Source organism: Oncorhynchus mykiss, chromosome 18 (assembly GCF_057628025.1).
Source record: "Oncorhynchus mykiss isolate SJ-2025 chromosome 18, ASM5762802v1, whole genome shotgun sequence".
NCBI lineage: Eukaryota > Metazoa > Chordata > Actinopteri > Salmoniformes > Salmonidae > Oncorhynchus > Oncorhynchus mykiss.
This window is the reverse complement of record NC_143039.1, coordinates 24,210,109-24,226,177: the sequence shown is the minus strand read 5'-3', so window position 1 is coordinate 24,226,177 and position 16,069 is coordinate 24,210,109. Positions and strand designations below refer to the sequence as shown.

Sequence of the window (16,069 nt, the reverse complement as noted above, 5' to 3'; positions counted from 1 at the left end):
AGTCTTTATGTCACACTGAACCAGCCCAACTATGGAATGCCATAACTACACTGCTGACATATCATCAATACTCCTGCACACTGAAGGTGACTGTTACATTAAATAGCCAATAGAAAAAGGCTTATGACTCCGCGTTGCTATACAAACCACATATGTTCCCTATTCGTTTTTGTGGCTTAACGCTACAACATAAACTCTACATCAGCACCGTCTAATTAACATGCCAGTTATTCACTAGGGACAGAGTTTCATAGAGAAAGATATTCCCAGATATTCACCTACTTCTGTGTCTATCGGGGTCACCGGGGCAGAACACAGTAGCAGCAGCTCTTTATAAAAGCCCACCTGACAGAGGTAGAGGGATCTGTCTATACAGCCTTATGCTGAGGGAGGCTACAGTAACTCAGCCTACATATCCACTCCTCTCCTATTCAATCAAAACCAATGGTCACACTACATTTTTACATGATCATAGTTGCACCTACAGTAAGTCTTTTAGCTACGTATACGGAATTGTAATGTTGCAGTGAAATGACATTTGGGGCATGACGAAACATAGGCCTAGGTACTAACTGCATTCCACACATGTGGTTCATAGAATGTGTAGCCTAGTGTTAATTAAATAACACCTCATCCATGCAGTAGTCTGCTGTAAGACTCAGTACAGGACAGCTCCAGTGCTGCTAGGTGACCTAAACTGGGACATGCTTAACACCCCAGGCCATCCTACAATCTAAATTTGACGCCTTCAATCTCACACAAATTATCATTATTGGTTCTCTCCAGATCTGACTGCCCTTGACCAGCACAAAAACATACTGTGGCGTTCTGCATTAGCATCGAATAGCCCCCGTGATATGCAACTTTTCAGGGAAGTTAGGAACCAATATACACAGGCAGTTAGAAAAGCTAAGGCTAGCTTTTTCAAGCAGAAATTTGCATCCTGTAGCACAAACTCAAAAAAGTTCTGGGACACTGTAAAGTCCATGGAGAACAAGAGCACCTCCTCCCAGCTGCCCACTGCACTGGGGCTAGGAAACACTGTCACCACCGATAAATCCACTATAATTGAGAATTTCGATAAGCATTTTTCTACGGCTGGCCATGCTTTCCACCCCCCACAGCCTCCCCCATTTCTCCTTCACCCAAATCCAGATAGCTGATGTTCTGAAAGAGCTGCAAAATCTGGACCCCTACAAATCAACCGGACTAGACAATCTGGACCATCTCTTTCTAAAATTATCTGCCGAAATTGTTGCAACCCCTATTACTGGCCTGTTCAACCTCTCTTTCGTATCGTCTAAGATTCCCAAAGATTGGAAAGCTGCCACGGTCATCCCCCTCTTCAAAGGGGGAGACACTCTAGCCCCAAACTGCTACAGACCTATATCTATCCTACTCTGCCTTTCTAAGGTATTCGAAAGCAAAGTAAAAAAATGGATTACCGACCATTTCGAATCCCACCGTACCTTCTCCGCTATGCAATCTGGTTTCAGAGCTGGTCATGGGTGCACCTCAGCCACGCTCAAGGTCCTAAAAGATATCCTAACCGCCATTGATAAGAGACATTACTGTGCAGCCGTATTCATCGACCTGGCCAAGGCTTTCGACTCTGTCAATCACCACATTCTTATCGGCAGACTCAACAGCCTTGGTTTCTCAAATGATTGGCTTGCCTGGTTCACCAACTACTTCTCTGATAGAGTGACTGACTATCCTACCAATCCTCGACTTCGGCGATGTCATTTACAAAGTAGCCTCCAACACTCTACTCAACAAATTGGATGCAGTCTATCACAGTGCCATCCGTTTTGTCACCAAAGCCCCATATACTACCCACCACTGCGACCTGTATGCTCTCGTTGGCTGGCACTCGCTTCATACTCATCGCCAAACCCACTGGCTCCAGGTCATCTACAAGTCTCTGCTAGGTAAGGCCCCGCCTTATCTCAGCTCACTGGTCACCATAGCAGCACCCACTCGTAGCACGCGCTCCAGCAGGTATGTCTCACTGTTCACCCCCAAAGCCAATTCTTCCTTTGGCAGCCTTTCCTTCCAGTTCTCTGCTGCCCATGACTCGAACAAACTGAGGAAAAAAAAAAAAAATCACTGAAGTTGGAGACACATATCTCCTTCACTAACTTTAAGCACCAGCTGTCATAGCAGCTCACAGCTCACTGCACTTGTACATAGCACATCTGTAAATAGCCCATCCAACTACCTCATCCCCATACTGTTACTTATTTATCTTGCTCCTTTGCACCCCAGTATCTCTACTTGCACATTAATCTTCTGCACATCTACCATTCCAGTGTTTAATTGCTATATTGTAATTACTTCGCCACCATGACCTATTTATTGCCATACCTCCCTTATCCTACCTCATTTGCACACACTGTATATAGACTTGTTCTACTGTATGTTTGTTTATTCCATGTGTAACTCTGTGTTGTTGTATGTGTCGAACTACTTTGCTTTATATTGGCCAGGTCGCAGTTGTAAATGAGAACTTGTTCTCAACTAGCCTACCTGGTTAAATAAATGTGAAATATTTTTTAATGCATGGGGTCTGCTGTAAGGCTCAGTACAGGACAGCTGCTGAATCACTCTGTTAATAAACTCCTTCCTCCATGCTACAGTGGGTAGGACAGAGGAAGAGGCTATGCTAAGCTATACTAGCCCAAACCTCCTGGGCCTTCGATACACCAACTCCTCATAGATCATCTTCTCACTTCCTCCTTTTGTTCCAGGAGACACTACACACACAGACCATGGCACAAGATGATATCGTAGCCATCTCGGAGGTTAGGGTTAGCACAGAGTGATAGGAAACAGCAACACCTAAGTCCCAGCGTCCCAGGCTCTTTGTTATTGTAGAGGCCGACTTGTCCCAGTCCCAGGGCTATAAGTCAGTCCACCCAGAGCTGAGTGTTCCCAAGGCTGTATTTTGTCCCAGGCAGGACCAGACAGGCTCCAGGGGGTGTGAAGTGGTGGATATTAGGGTGCAGCAGGATGGAACCAGACTAATTAGTCTATTTCCATGAATTGCCGACTGGCCGTCTGCTACATGGGGAGAAGACTGATCATATTATACTACTGATTCATGGCACACTGTGACAGACGCTGTTTAACTGTCAATGCTTGGACAGGAAACGAAAATGCTGTTCCTCAAAGTATGATTCATTACTGATGTCAAGTAAATTAAGCAATCTGTATTATCACGGACTGATGAAACTTTAAAAAGGGGAGTTCCGAGTGGCGCAGTGGTCTAAGGCACTGCATCGCAGTGATAGCTGTGACACTAGAGGTCCTGGTTCAAGTCCAGGCTCTGTCACGACCGGGAGACCCATGGGGCGGTGCACAGTTGGTCAAGCGTCGTCCGGGGAGGTTTTGGCCAGCCGGGATGTACTTGTCCCATCGCGCTCTAGCGACTCCTGTGGTGGGCCGGAAGCCAGCCGCACCAATGTGTCAGAGGAAACACCGTAAACCTGGCGACAGGTTTACGGTGTTTCCTCTGACACATTGGTGCGGCTGGTTTCCGGGTTAAGCGGGCATTGTGTCAAGAAGGAGTGCGGCTTGGCTGGGTCGTGTTTCGGCGGAAGCATGGCTCCCGACCTTCGCCTCTCCCGAGTCCGTACGGGAGTTGCAGCGTTGGGACAAGACTAATTACCAATTGGATATCAAGAAATCGGGGAGAAAAAGGGGTACCATTTTTCTTTAATACTGCTACACAAACAAGTCATATAAGCAAGGTTGGTTCCTGCATGAGACTGACGGGATACCACACCAGGCTTCTTACCTTGAAACTGAGATACTCCTTTTGGTTCCCAGAGCAATGTTCCGGGCATACTGCCAAATTGCTTAGTCAATCTGTCACTCGCATGAACCCAACCATGACAGGTTATTAGACAGCAGCATTATTCTAAACATACGATTGAATACACACAGAACATTTCCATCACTAACGTCAAGTGGAAAAGGTGCAGAGTAACAAAGGTGCAGGTTATCAGTGTGTTCATGTGGCTTCATAAGCAGTATGACTCCCAGGAATGGCTGTGTGACGGCAGCTAGTCTGTTCGTCTGTAGAGTGGTGTCAGGTTTGGTCCTCTCCTCTCTCTTCCCAGGACGGCCACAGCAGCCAGTCATCCACTCACATGGTCTCTGTGTGACTTCCTCAAACAAACCCCCTTTGTCTAAAGCTACCACACACACACACACACACACACACACACACACACACACTGCATTCCAAAGACAGGGAAACACCCAACTCAACAACACTCAAACCAAGTGCACATAAAAACTCAAGATGTTGTCGCCAAAAGATTTTAGCCTTAGGATTCATATCTGTGTTCAACGGTTTCCAAACAAAGCTCCCCGTGACTGATCATCTACATGGTCACACTAGTGTGCATGTTACACCATAGAGGCAGTTCTGTTCTGGGCTAAACAGTCACATGATCACACAGGCCTTAGTCATGTGATGGGGGACGGACTGTGTGGTGGGATCAGACCAGCTGACCCTTCAGCAGGAGTAAATATGTTAAAACCTAATCTGCTCAGCTCTACTGAACACAGGCACTGTGAGGAACACCTCAGAGCTCTGTGCTCAGCCAGGTTTGATTATACCTCCACTCCCATCAATTCAAACTTTATAAACTACACAAGCTTCCAACATATAAATGAATGAGATACCAAACCCATTCACCGGGTTGGTTAACTCTTCAGATTCCTCGGGTCTCCATGGAATTAGGTAAATCCACTTTTAGTTCTCGCGCTCCACAAAATGTATTACATTTAGATTCCCTGGTGCCACTAGGGCAGTTTGAAACCCTGATGATGAAGGAGTTCACAGAGGTGTGCAATAGTTTTGACTGACTGATTTAGTAACTTCTTAATGAAGGCTGTGATGTTGCTTGTTTTCTAATGTAATGTACTTGTAATTGGATCTTGTTATATTTCTTTAAAATCTTTTGCTTTGTGGTCTCAGGCCACCATTGAAAATGAACACTGGTCTCAACTGGACTCCCCTGATTAAATAAAAGCAGCTAAGAATGTATCAAATGACAATAGAACAGACTCCAAAACAGAAATGCCCAAAAAAGACCTGTCAATTCTAAGTCTGTGTTCAAAAACCTAGCGGGGGTGTAAGTGTGAGCGTCACAGTGAAAGTGTCTCTCTGGTCTCAGTGTAAAAGGTTACATCGCCGTGCACCACCCACGTATTGTAACCATGAGGAAGGCTCGTTAAGCTCTGCATTAACATGTTTGGGACTTCCTGTATAAACACAAACACTTCTTTGACAACTTCCTTCACAATAGCTCTGAGAAGCGTAAGAAGTATAAACGCCCTGACTTCTGCAGAGGCCGTATCTCAGTAAATGCTGTACAGCCACTGCAGACCTCAGATACAGAGGCTTTAAGGCTGTCCGTCTGTGGTGCTATCTAATCCTCCAGACTAGAGCCAGGCGTGTGTGTGTGTTGGCCCTGTGGCATCACTTCACTACACTCTCACCTTAGCAGCACCAGTCAATCTCCTACTACCTATAAAACATTCACCAGCTAAAGCCAGGACCAAAAATAGCATAGACCTGTCAGGAACCTCCCTGTCATAGAGCTAGGAGCCAGCCAGGGGACAACACAGACCACAGTCACAGCTCTGACTCCTTTAACCCTTTATTTTGTTTGTTTTGAATGAAAACATTGAACATCGATACCAGTGAAAGTTTTGAACGGAGAGAGTTGAGGTTATTTTTTTCTGACTTGAAGCCGAATTGTTTTGACTAGCAGAAATCGCTCTTCACACTCACTCAACGTGCAGCCAGGCATAACAACCCAATACCTCTCCGTCAGATCACTGACAGCAGCCTGATAGCAGCCTCGCTCTTCTCTCCTAAACGCTTCAAATCGATCTGTGGGCACATTGTATCCACTCACCTCACCAGGCGTTTGATAGACAAAAGGCTGCCAGCAAGAGCCAGCTATCTTTAAATAGATAATTTAGCAGATTACAGGCCTAGACTGAGGGATTTCTAAGCACGCAGAGACAAAAGGACATGGTAGGGAAGTGATACTGAAACAATGGAAATCTGTTCTGAAGTTCACGGAGCTCGCAAAGTAAAAGTTGAAAAATAATGTCTTTGTGAGATCAGATTAGGCAATTAAGCAAATTGTAATACTTGTATCATTACGGTGCCTCAGCCCACTCACAATATGTGGACAACGAATACGATCATCTGTGATATTTGATCACAGGATATGACACAGATATACACACACATACATACACTGAATGTACAAAACATTAAGGTCACCTGCTCTTTCCATGACAGACTGACCAGGTGAATCAAATCAAATGTTATTGGTCACATACACATGGTTAGCAGATGTTATTGGTCACACACACATGGTTAGCAGATGTTATTGGTCACACACACATGGTTAGCAGATGTTATTGGTCACATACACATGGTTAGCAGATGTTATTGGTCACATACACATGGTTAGCAGATGTTATTGGTCACATACACATGGTTAGCAGACGTTATTGCGAGTCTGACAAAATACTTGTGCTTTTAGTTCCGACGGTGCAGCAATATCTAACAATTCCCCAACAACTATCTAATACACACAAATCTAAGTAAAAAAATGGAATAAGAATATAAATATATGGATGAGCAATGACAGACCGACATAGGCAAGATGGTATAGAATACAGTATATACATATGAGATGAGTAATGCAAGATATGTAAACATTATTAAAGTTGCATTATTGAAGTGACTAGTGATCCATTTACTAAAGTGGCCAATGATTTCAAGTCTGTATGTTGGCAGCAGCCACTCAATGTTAGTGATGGTTGTTTAACAGTCTGATGGCCTTGAGATAGAAGCTGTTTTTCAGTCTCTCGGTCGCAGCTTCGATGCACCTGTACTGACCTCGCCTTCTGGATTGTAGCGGTGTGAACAGGCAGTGGCTCGGGTGGTTGTTGTCCTTGATGATCCTTTGACATCGAGTGCTGTAAGTGTCCTGGAGGGCAGGTAGTTTGGGAAAGGGGGATACCTAGTCAGTTGTACAACTGAATGCATTCAACTGAAATGTGTCTTCTGCATTTAACCCAAACCCTCTGAATCAGAGAGGTGCGGGGGGCTGCCATAATCGACATCACCCATGACCACACAGTCATGGAGATGTTGTTTCCTACCTTCACCACCTGGGGGTGGCCCATCAGGAAGTTCAGGACCCAATTGCACAGGGTGAGGTTTCGTATAGCTATAATGATTGGTTGACATTAGGTGGGGTCAGGAGTTCCTGTATAAACACAAACTCACTTCTTTGACAACTTCCTTCACAGCAGCTCTGCATGAAAGCTATGATCCCTTATTAATTTACTTGTTAAATCCCCCTCAATCAGTGTAGATGAAGGGGAGGAGACAGGTTAAAGAAGGATTTTTAAGCATTGAGACATGGATTGTGTATGTGTGCCATTCAGAGGGTGAATGGGCAAGACAAGATATTGAACTGCCTTTGAACGGGGTATAGTAGTAGGTGTCAGGCGCAAGTTTCCTGTGTGTATCAAGAAAGGTCGACCACCCAAAGGACAGTGTATATTTATGCCTACTTTAGTCAGTGGTGACACAATGACCTCAGAAACCCCCCATTTCAGCACTTTCCATGTCCTCACAATCCGCTCAACCACAGTTCAGAGCATGAAGAGATTGTTTTTATTACCCAGACAATTCAATTTGACTTCCATCACCACATTATTATAAAGCCTCTCTCTCATTCCCCCACCCCTTCTCTCTCTCATTCCCCCACCCCTTCTCTCTCTCATTCCCCCACCCCTTCTCTCTCTCATTCGCCCACCCCTTCTCTCTCTCTCATTCGCCCACCCCTTCTCTCTCTCTCATTCGCCCACCCCTTCTCTCTCTCTCATTCGCCCACCCCTTCTCTCTCTCTCATTCGCCCATCCCTTCTCTCTCTCTCATTCGCCCACCCCTTCTCTCTCTCTCATTCGCCCACCCCTTCTCTCTCTCTCATTCGCCCACCCCTTCTCTCTCTCTCATTCGCCCACCCCTTCTCTCTCTCTCATTCGCCCACCCCTTCTCTCTGGGTGCATGGGTGCATGAACCCTGATGTCCTTGGTCGTCGCTGTAGGAACAGGAGGAGGATTTATATTATGGTAAGCTGCACCACGGCTCTCACCTATGGTGTTGACACAGTGGATAAAAAAGTACTACGCCTCAGTGTGTTTCATTAGCTCCCTATCAGCCGTGAAATAAAGCTGCCACCTGTGCCCTCAGCCACTCCCCCCTCTCTTTCATCTCCTCTCTCCATCTCTTCCTCTTTTACTCAGTGACAGTCTGTTTCAAGGAGGCTCAAGACACCCCCCTCTCCCCATCTTACACTCATTCACAATTTATTCCAAGGACAGACAGTGTCTCCAAGTTGTCATGGCACATTCTTCAAGAATTCTGACAATTATTTAACCATTAGCTCCTCATTTCCATCCCAGCAGGGGACCGTGAGGAGGGACGTCCTGTTTTAACTAGTCGCTCGTCAATAATCTGATTAATATCAGTCATAATAGATCAAAGGGAATGTCAAGCTCTCTCTATCTCTCATAGTGTATTTCCAGGCTGAGCGTGCCGTTCATCAAGTCTAGAAGTTGAGAATCTCTCCTATTCGAACAGTGAGGACTTTCACGCTTCACTTCACTAAGGTCCTACCAAACTGACAAACGCTCATCCACCATCTATTGCTATTAGATCACCACTGTCTGCTGTGCTAGGCTGGCTCATTCTCCTCTGACACTGCTGTGGATAGGTAGCGGGGCTCTGTTCTCTAGGACAGAATGTCCTGAACGATCCATCCACATAGAAATGTATTGTGTAGAAAGAACACTGTATGATTGGACAATGTTCTATCTACATTCAGTTTTATGAATGTGTCGTGCTGGGCTGCTTTCATCCTGACATCACTGTAGATTAGAACCGTTTCAGTTGGATCACATGGAACAGGTTTTGAGCAGCTCCCTCTGGGCTCTGGGACCAGTGACCTAATAACAAAACACTGCTAAAAGAAAGGGAGTACTGTCATTGAGATTGGATTGAGCCCAAAGCCATTTGGGGGCGGCAGGGTAGCCTAGTGGTTAGAGTGTTGGACTAGTAACCGGAAGGTTGCGAGTTCAAACCCCCGAGCTGACAAGGTACAAATCTGTCGTTCTGCCCCTGAACAGGCAGTTAACCCACTGTTCCCAGGCCGTCATTGAAAATAAGAATTTGTTCTTAACTGACTTGCCTGGTTAAATAAAGGTAAAATAAAATAAAATAAAACCTTTTGACATGCACCTGAGCAATGTTCCTGTCTCTGTGTGATCTCTAAAGAATGAGTGTGTGCTGTGTAGTGAGATCTGATTCTCTGAGGGGGATGGCATTAAGGGTTATGCCCCCCTTTATCAGCACTCTTTATCAGCACCTGGCCGTGCTGCTGCTCCAGTTTCAACTGTTCTGCCTGCGGCTATGGAATCCTGACCTGTTCACCGGACGTGCCACCGGTCCCCGACCTATTATTTGACCATGCTAGTCATTTATGAACATTTGAACATCTTGGCCATGTTCTGTTATAAACTCCACCCGGCACAGCCAGAAGAGGACTGGCCACCCCTCATAGACTGGTTCCTCTCTAGGTTTTGGCCTTTCTAGGGAGTTTTTCCTAGCCAACGTGCTTCAACACCTGCATTGCTTGCGGTTTGGCGTTTTAGGCTGGGTTTCTGTACAGCACTTTGAGATATCAGCTGATGTACGAAGGGCTATATAAATAAATTTGATTGGATTTGATTTAGTGTTCCTATCCAAGGGCCCGCAACCAACACGTGGAACATTACCAAGTTCAACCACTCACTGGCTCAATCTCTCCTGATGTGGCCTTTTCTGCTTCATTAAATCACTGCAATCCATCATCAGCCTCTTGGTCCACAGGGCCCTCCCTGTGTAGGTTGATACTCAGCAGTACGGTTGGTAATACTGGAGCTGTAGCAGCTCAATAGTTATAGGCAGGGCCAAAGATATACAGAGTTTGGTGGTCAACTTGCTTTGAGATTCTAGAATTATGATGGGCACCATGTTGGTACCAAATGAATGGAAAGTAGAATGTTATTGGATGGAAAGGAATTAACCGGATACTTAAAGGAGAGCAACAAGACAAAATGGATTAAGGAGGAGCTCAGTGGATCCCGGTTCAAGAAGTAGCCCAGTCTGTCCGCACAGAGAGGCAGACAGACACACGTACAGTATGAGGGTGTTAAGTCATATGTTATTACCACCTGGCTGAAAGACCCTGGACCGAGAGACACAGAGGGTGGGTGCAGCGAGGTGTGATAACACTGTGATTACACAGCTCACACAGTTATAATACCGCCATTGAACCTGGCTACAGTTAGATCAATACGGGAAGCTTGAGTCGAAGCTCTATGAGTGAGGTCTTCAGGGGAAATACGTACTCATGTCCATTGAGAGTTGCATAGTATTTTCATGCATCAAGCCTACATCAAGGAAATTAGCTTTTTTTTCTTTATCTCAGAAAAATGGTTTTAAAGAGACCAAGCATATTACATCATATTGTAATGTACAGTACAGCTTTTGAATTGATGTAATTTGCACAACAACAACAAATATATTTTTTGATCAGATAAAATGTTTGTGTGAACTTTAGAAACCCCTGACCGGATCCTAAGTCTAAACACTAACGACAAGTGGTGTCCATGGCCCGTTATCCGTTTAGCTCAAATCCTACTAATCCCAAAACGTCCCTCCTGTCCCGTTCTGTCCCTAGAAACACAGCACAACAGTCACAACACCATACATAGACAGTAGACCCTGTGTAAGTATCCCACTGGTGGACACAGATGCTGTAGTACTGTATTACTGACTATCAGGAATAATGAAACACTAAGAACATGCTATACAGTACATCTGATATAACAGAGTATAGGCTACTTTACATAATGGTAACATTACATGCTCATGAGTTTCCCTTTCAAAGCAAGTTAATTCAATATCTTCTTGTCCCAGTTGGAGAGATCCATTGTGCAGTCAGATATGATCATTTACATGTCTGTATATTCACCTCATAATCACCTCTCAACAACATGACCCCATTATATCATGACGTGGTTCTAGTGTTTCATTAAGGTCCCTCCCCCTGGCGAGTATAAATGAGATTATCTATCTATGTGGACAGCGAGAGAGAGAAGAGAGAGAGAGCTCCCCCACTCCTAACCTAATCCCCAGGAGACAGGAAGTCAGCAGGAGAGAGACTTCCTGTCCAGACGAGCAGATTAGTCAGCAGCCAAACAGCCACGGCCAGAGAGTTTCAGGCTCTGTCCCACCTTTCTAGTATTGACCAGTGTGTTACTGTTCCTATATGCTTGTGTCTGTCGGTCGGTCGCCCGATCTGCTTCATACATGTTTCATCGCTCACCTTCGTGTTAATGAATAATGCATTACTGTCTCTATGCTGTTGTTGTTTCTATGTTTCTGTCTATGTGTATGATTTTGTACTTGTGTTTTGAGTGAACCCTCAGGAATAGGGAAGAGTAGCTGCTGCGGGAACCAAATAATTGAATAGCGAACAGATGTCATTGGCTGAGACAGATGACAGAATCATGACATGTTAACAAGGAGGAGATGGTGGAAAAATGCATAAAAAGACAACCAGGAGAGGAACAGCGGGCACCTTGTGAAAACTGACAGCTACAAAGATTACAGTGCTGCCTTTGAACACTTTTGCGGGAATGACAATTTGAAATTGTCAACCTAAAAAAGGTACACTTGCATAACTGTGTGTGTGTGTGTGTGTAAAAATATTCTCCTCTCCTCTTTTTCTCCTCCTCTTTTCTCCTAACGCCAGACAGCATTACTACGCATTAGATCAAAGTTCAGGGGGGCCCGAGCTTTTCGTTACACATTACACTCTCGCTCTCTCCACAGTCCCCTCGTGACTAACTAACCCAGTGCGTACTGCATCCAAGGGCTTGCCTCCCTCTACTCACTGTCACAGGACTGCAGGACTGCCCATCAAAAGTTACAGTATGTTATTCAATAGTCATGTATGTAGTGAAGTCCTATGGGTGTAGGTTATTAGCCAATCACCAAGATGACATCACTATTTGCTCTTCTTTAATTCACGCCCATCATCTCTCAACAGAGCGAGGCTGTGTGAATCAGAGTCTGTCTGTCTGTCAGCCCGTCTGTTTGCTGATAAACACACGTCTCAACACGCGGCTACAGTCATGGACTTCAGAGGTGACGCGCTGGATGACTCGCATGTATACCCCGACTAATCCATTGATGTTCTGTGTAGTTTTGTTGTTGAGCCAAAGATGCCATGTTATTGAGGTGATCCATTCATCACAAATAATCACTGAAGCACAAAATTGAATAAACTGAAGTTTCTCTCCGCCACAATTCAGATCTATAAGCAGTATGCATATTAAGCCCAGAGAGCCAGGTGTGTGCACTGGGCAGCTACCCTTTAATACCTGAGAGCACCACACTATGTCTCATTCATTCAGTTAAATGTCTACAGTCAGTAATATGTCCATAAGCTTCTTCAAATGCCTCGGACCCAGTGGCCTCATGGGAGCAGCCCTCTGGATTAGCGCCAAACACGCATTACTGTACTGAACTGGATAACTCACAGCCCTTAGTCTCCGATGTAAGCTATTGATTTCCCCAGCAGCACACATCAACCCTAAAACCACTGGATTACGAAATCTCCACAAAACTATGCTAGACATATGGTCTACTGTGTGGTAATGGGATGTGTTCCTGCCTGGTCATAAAGACAGAAGGAGTGTTTGTTTGCTTTAGGTAAACCAGTGGAGGCTGGTGGGAGGAGCTATAGGAGGATGGGTTCATTGTAATAGCTGGAATAGAACGGAATCAAAACACATCCAACATATGGAAACCATGTTTGAATCCGTTCCATTTATTCCATTCATTACAATGAGCACGTCCTCCTATAGCTCCTCCCACCAGCCTCCTCTGATGTAAACTTATGAACAGGTGGTTTATGGACATCTGAAATATTTTTGCTTCATCTTTTAACATGCAACACAGAACATAAATAAATTGGTAGAAGTGTGTATTTGCACTGTTGGGTTGTTGTTGTTTTACAAAACTTTACCAGGGGTAGCTCTACCTGAGTTCAATTCCATTATTGTTATGTTTACATTTCAGTCAATGATTCAGTTTTCAATCATTATTCTTCCTAAATTAAAACATACTGAATTGATGGTTTGGCGTGTGCTGTTAATTACGTCTGTCATTGCGCACATCAGTTTGATTTTATCCTATCTGCCGACCAATGTGCGCTTATATCATAATCCATTTCATGAAAAAGACATGAGGTGACATTGATGCTGTATCAGCAGTCAGCACAGGTTCCTGGTGATGACAGAAGACAAACATATATCAATAAATGATTTTGTCAGCAACTAGGCTATAAATTACATACACAAATCTAATAGGCTGCAAGGGACTACTCTGTTAAGCTCGAGGAACAATTGTAGAACCCTATAGACTTAAATTGTGGTTTAAATGCAACTGTGATGATTTGCTCTTTCCGTATTCTAAGAGGGAGACCATACTTCACCTCACAGAGTCAAGACGATAGTGACATTGTGCAATGCAAATAGTTTAAACTGACCCATTAAAAACTCCTTGCTTCATTTATTTTAATTGTTATGATGTAGCCTATTTAACCTTTTACACTCTAGGGAATTGGTCGATATGGATAGGGCTAAATGGAAATGTTTCTTACAGAAGAAATATTAAAATGCATAACCATTGTAGCAACTGAAAGGGAACAGTTTGAAGAAAATTATGAGACGAAAGATGAGTACACAACAGCTCACCGGACAAAAAAATAAACACATCCAACATTACACTTGATTTTATGTGCATTTTACATTTACGCCACATTTGTTGATAACGAAATCTGAAAATACTCTAGACACATTCAGTAACCTGATAAGACTATCCCTGGAAAATGTGGGGTAGGTGCAACATAAAACAAAAACATTTGTTTTTTGTTTTAAACAACGTTTGAGTGAGAGGACTAACTGGTGTCTCCAAGTGACCACACCTCTCCAAAGTGTGTACAGTCCCTAAGCAATTTCAATGCACTTTTAATGACTCAAAGAAGAGTCTTCAACTATAAGGTACTTTTCTGCTCTCCTAGCTGTGACGTTGAGGAACTAGAGCAAGCACACTGGTAATTATTTCATTTGGAACACACCTGAATCGCCGCCATCACACAATTACTGTTGTTTACACAACCCAAAAACGGTCCGTTATAAATCGCAATCTAGGTCAGGTGGGCATGATTTGAAAGCTTGTTCTATTGCCAACATGACTAGCTAAGTTATAAAATACGATCTAACAGCGTTTACGAGGCAATTCAGAGAAACAAATCGTACTTTTGGTGTACATAGAAAGGAGTCATTAGTGCATTCGGGTGCGTGTGCCAAGACACATTTTCTTCACAATAAACAAAGTCTCATTCTGTTCAGAACAACAAAGAGTATGACGACATGTAACTGTACACAAAACATAATGGTCATAAACGTTGACACTGTATACGACATGAGTTTTATAATTTCGAAATGTGAAGTTCACATTTGGACTCACTGATTGGCTTGCCTGTATGACAAAGCGGTATTTACTATAATCCTCAATGTCTCATATTTCAAAATACATTAAGTCATCTTAAATGTATTCAGACAACAAAACATTTGCAAATGTTGCCCAATTAGCGGGTGGGATAGGGGCAATATTTTGTCGTGCGTGGTCCTCAAATTCAGAAAGGGTGTCAGTCAAAACCCACACAGCGCTGTGAAGCGCATAGCCAGAGCTCTGACGTCATGTATAGAGTGTTCCTGTACAGCCACTACGTTCCAATTTAGGAGTTTATTAGTGCGGAAATCTGCCATTTCAACCGGTATATGGGTACGAGTGTATAGGGGAACATAGGAAATGGAAACGCATAATTGTTCATAGAAACGCAACAATGTTTCATTAAGAATAGGCTGTAAAGCCGCAACCACCTGACCAACAAGTTGGTAGCCTAGACCCCATATACTTTTATTTTGGCACAACCAAATGGATCCCAAGAAAGTAATTCAGTGCAATAGGCTACTTACCCATCTGGTGATGAACTTGCGAATAGAGCTAAAATCCATTCTTTAACAGGTTCCAGCTGCTCCAAGCAATTTATTTTTGGCCGTCTTCTTTAATCTTTTGACGCTAGCTAATTTTTTATTTCTACTCTATACTCCATGACTTTCGGACGGTCCCCTTTTTCTGCCTAAGAACTATAATAGTCTGGGTGCGACTATTGTAATCCTATACGCTCAGTCACCTATTTGTCTCTCTATGAAAGGTAAAGCTCAAATGTCCACGCGCTTTCATAGTTCTGGTTTCATTCATATGCTGACATGTTAGTCTATGATTCAGCAGCCAGTGCGGTATTCTTTTTCCCTAATGTTTCAGACGCAAAGTCCCCTACTTCTACTAGTCAGAAGTAGCGTCTTCTTTTTCCTCTCCTGCCTTCCTCGCGCCGGTAATCTTCTTGGCTCTCCGCTGTGGGAAATAACAGTTTTTCTTCCATCATAGGCTACGTCACTGGGAGCCATAAGCGCTTGCGCACTCTAGTGTCACACACTTACCAACTGGAATGTATCAGCTTCGGTCAGGCATGCATGCTCATGTCTTTTCTCAGCAGAATCGCTTACAACTTCTTCAGGATTGGTGGGTCCCCTGCGGATGGTTGAGCTAATGTAGATTTATGCGATTAGCATGAGGTTGTAAATAACAAGAACATTTCCCAGGACATAGACATATCTGATATTGGCAGAAAGCTTATATTATTGTTAATCTAACTGCACTGTCCAATTTACAGTAGCTATTACAGTGAAATAATACCATGCTATTGTTTGAGGAGAATGCATAGTTTTGAACATGAAAAGTTATTAATAAACAAATTAGGCCCATTTGGGCAGTCTTGAT

The 16,069-nt window shown here is 43.9% G+C and overlaps 1 protein-coding gene across 13 annotated transcripts in view; it reads right to left on the bottom strand.

Annotated features, from left to right (window-relative positions):
• LOC110495683 (phospholipid-transporting ATPase IH) overlaps window positions 1–15,700 on the bottom strand; it is a 67,649-nt gene extending 51,949 nt beyond the window's left edge. For 11 of the 13 annotated variants that reach the window (XM_090207917.1, XM_036952046.2, XM_090207915.1 and 8 more), the window contains exon 1: window positions 15,205–15,689. In XM_090207917.1, the coding sequence (XP_090064043.1) occupies window positions 15,205–15,243 (39 nt within the window). In that variant the 5' untranslated portion in view covers window positions 15,244–15,689. Of the gene's footprint in view, window positions 1–15,204 lie in introns of all 13 variants that reach the window. The other 2 variants (XM_090207918.1, XM_036952044.2) reach the window with 1 other exon arrangement.
• Between the last annotated feature and the right edge of the window lie 369 nt (window positions 15,701–16,069).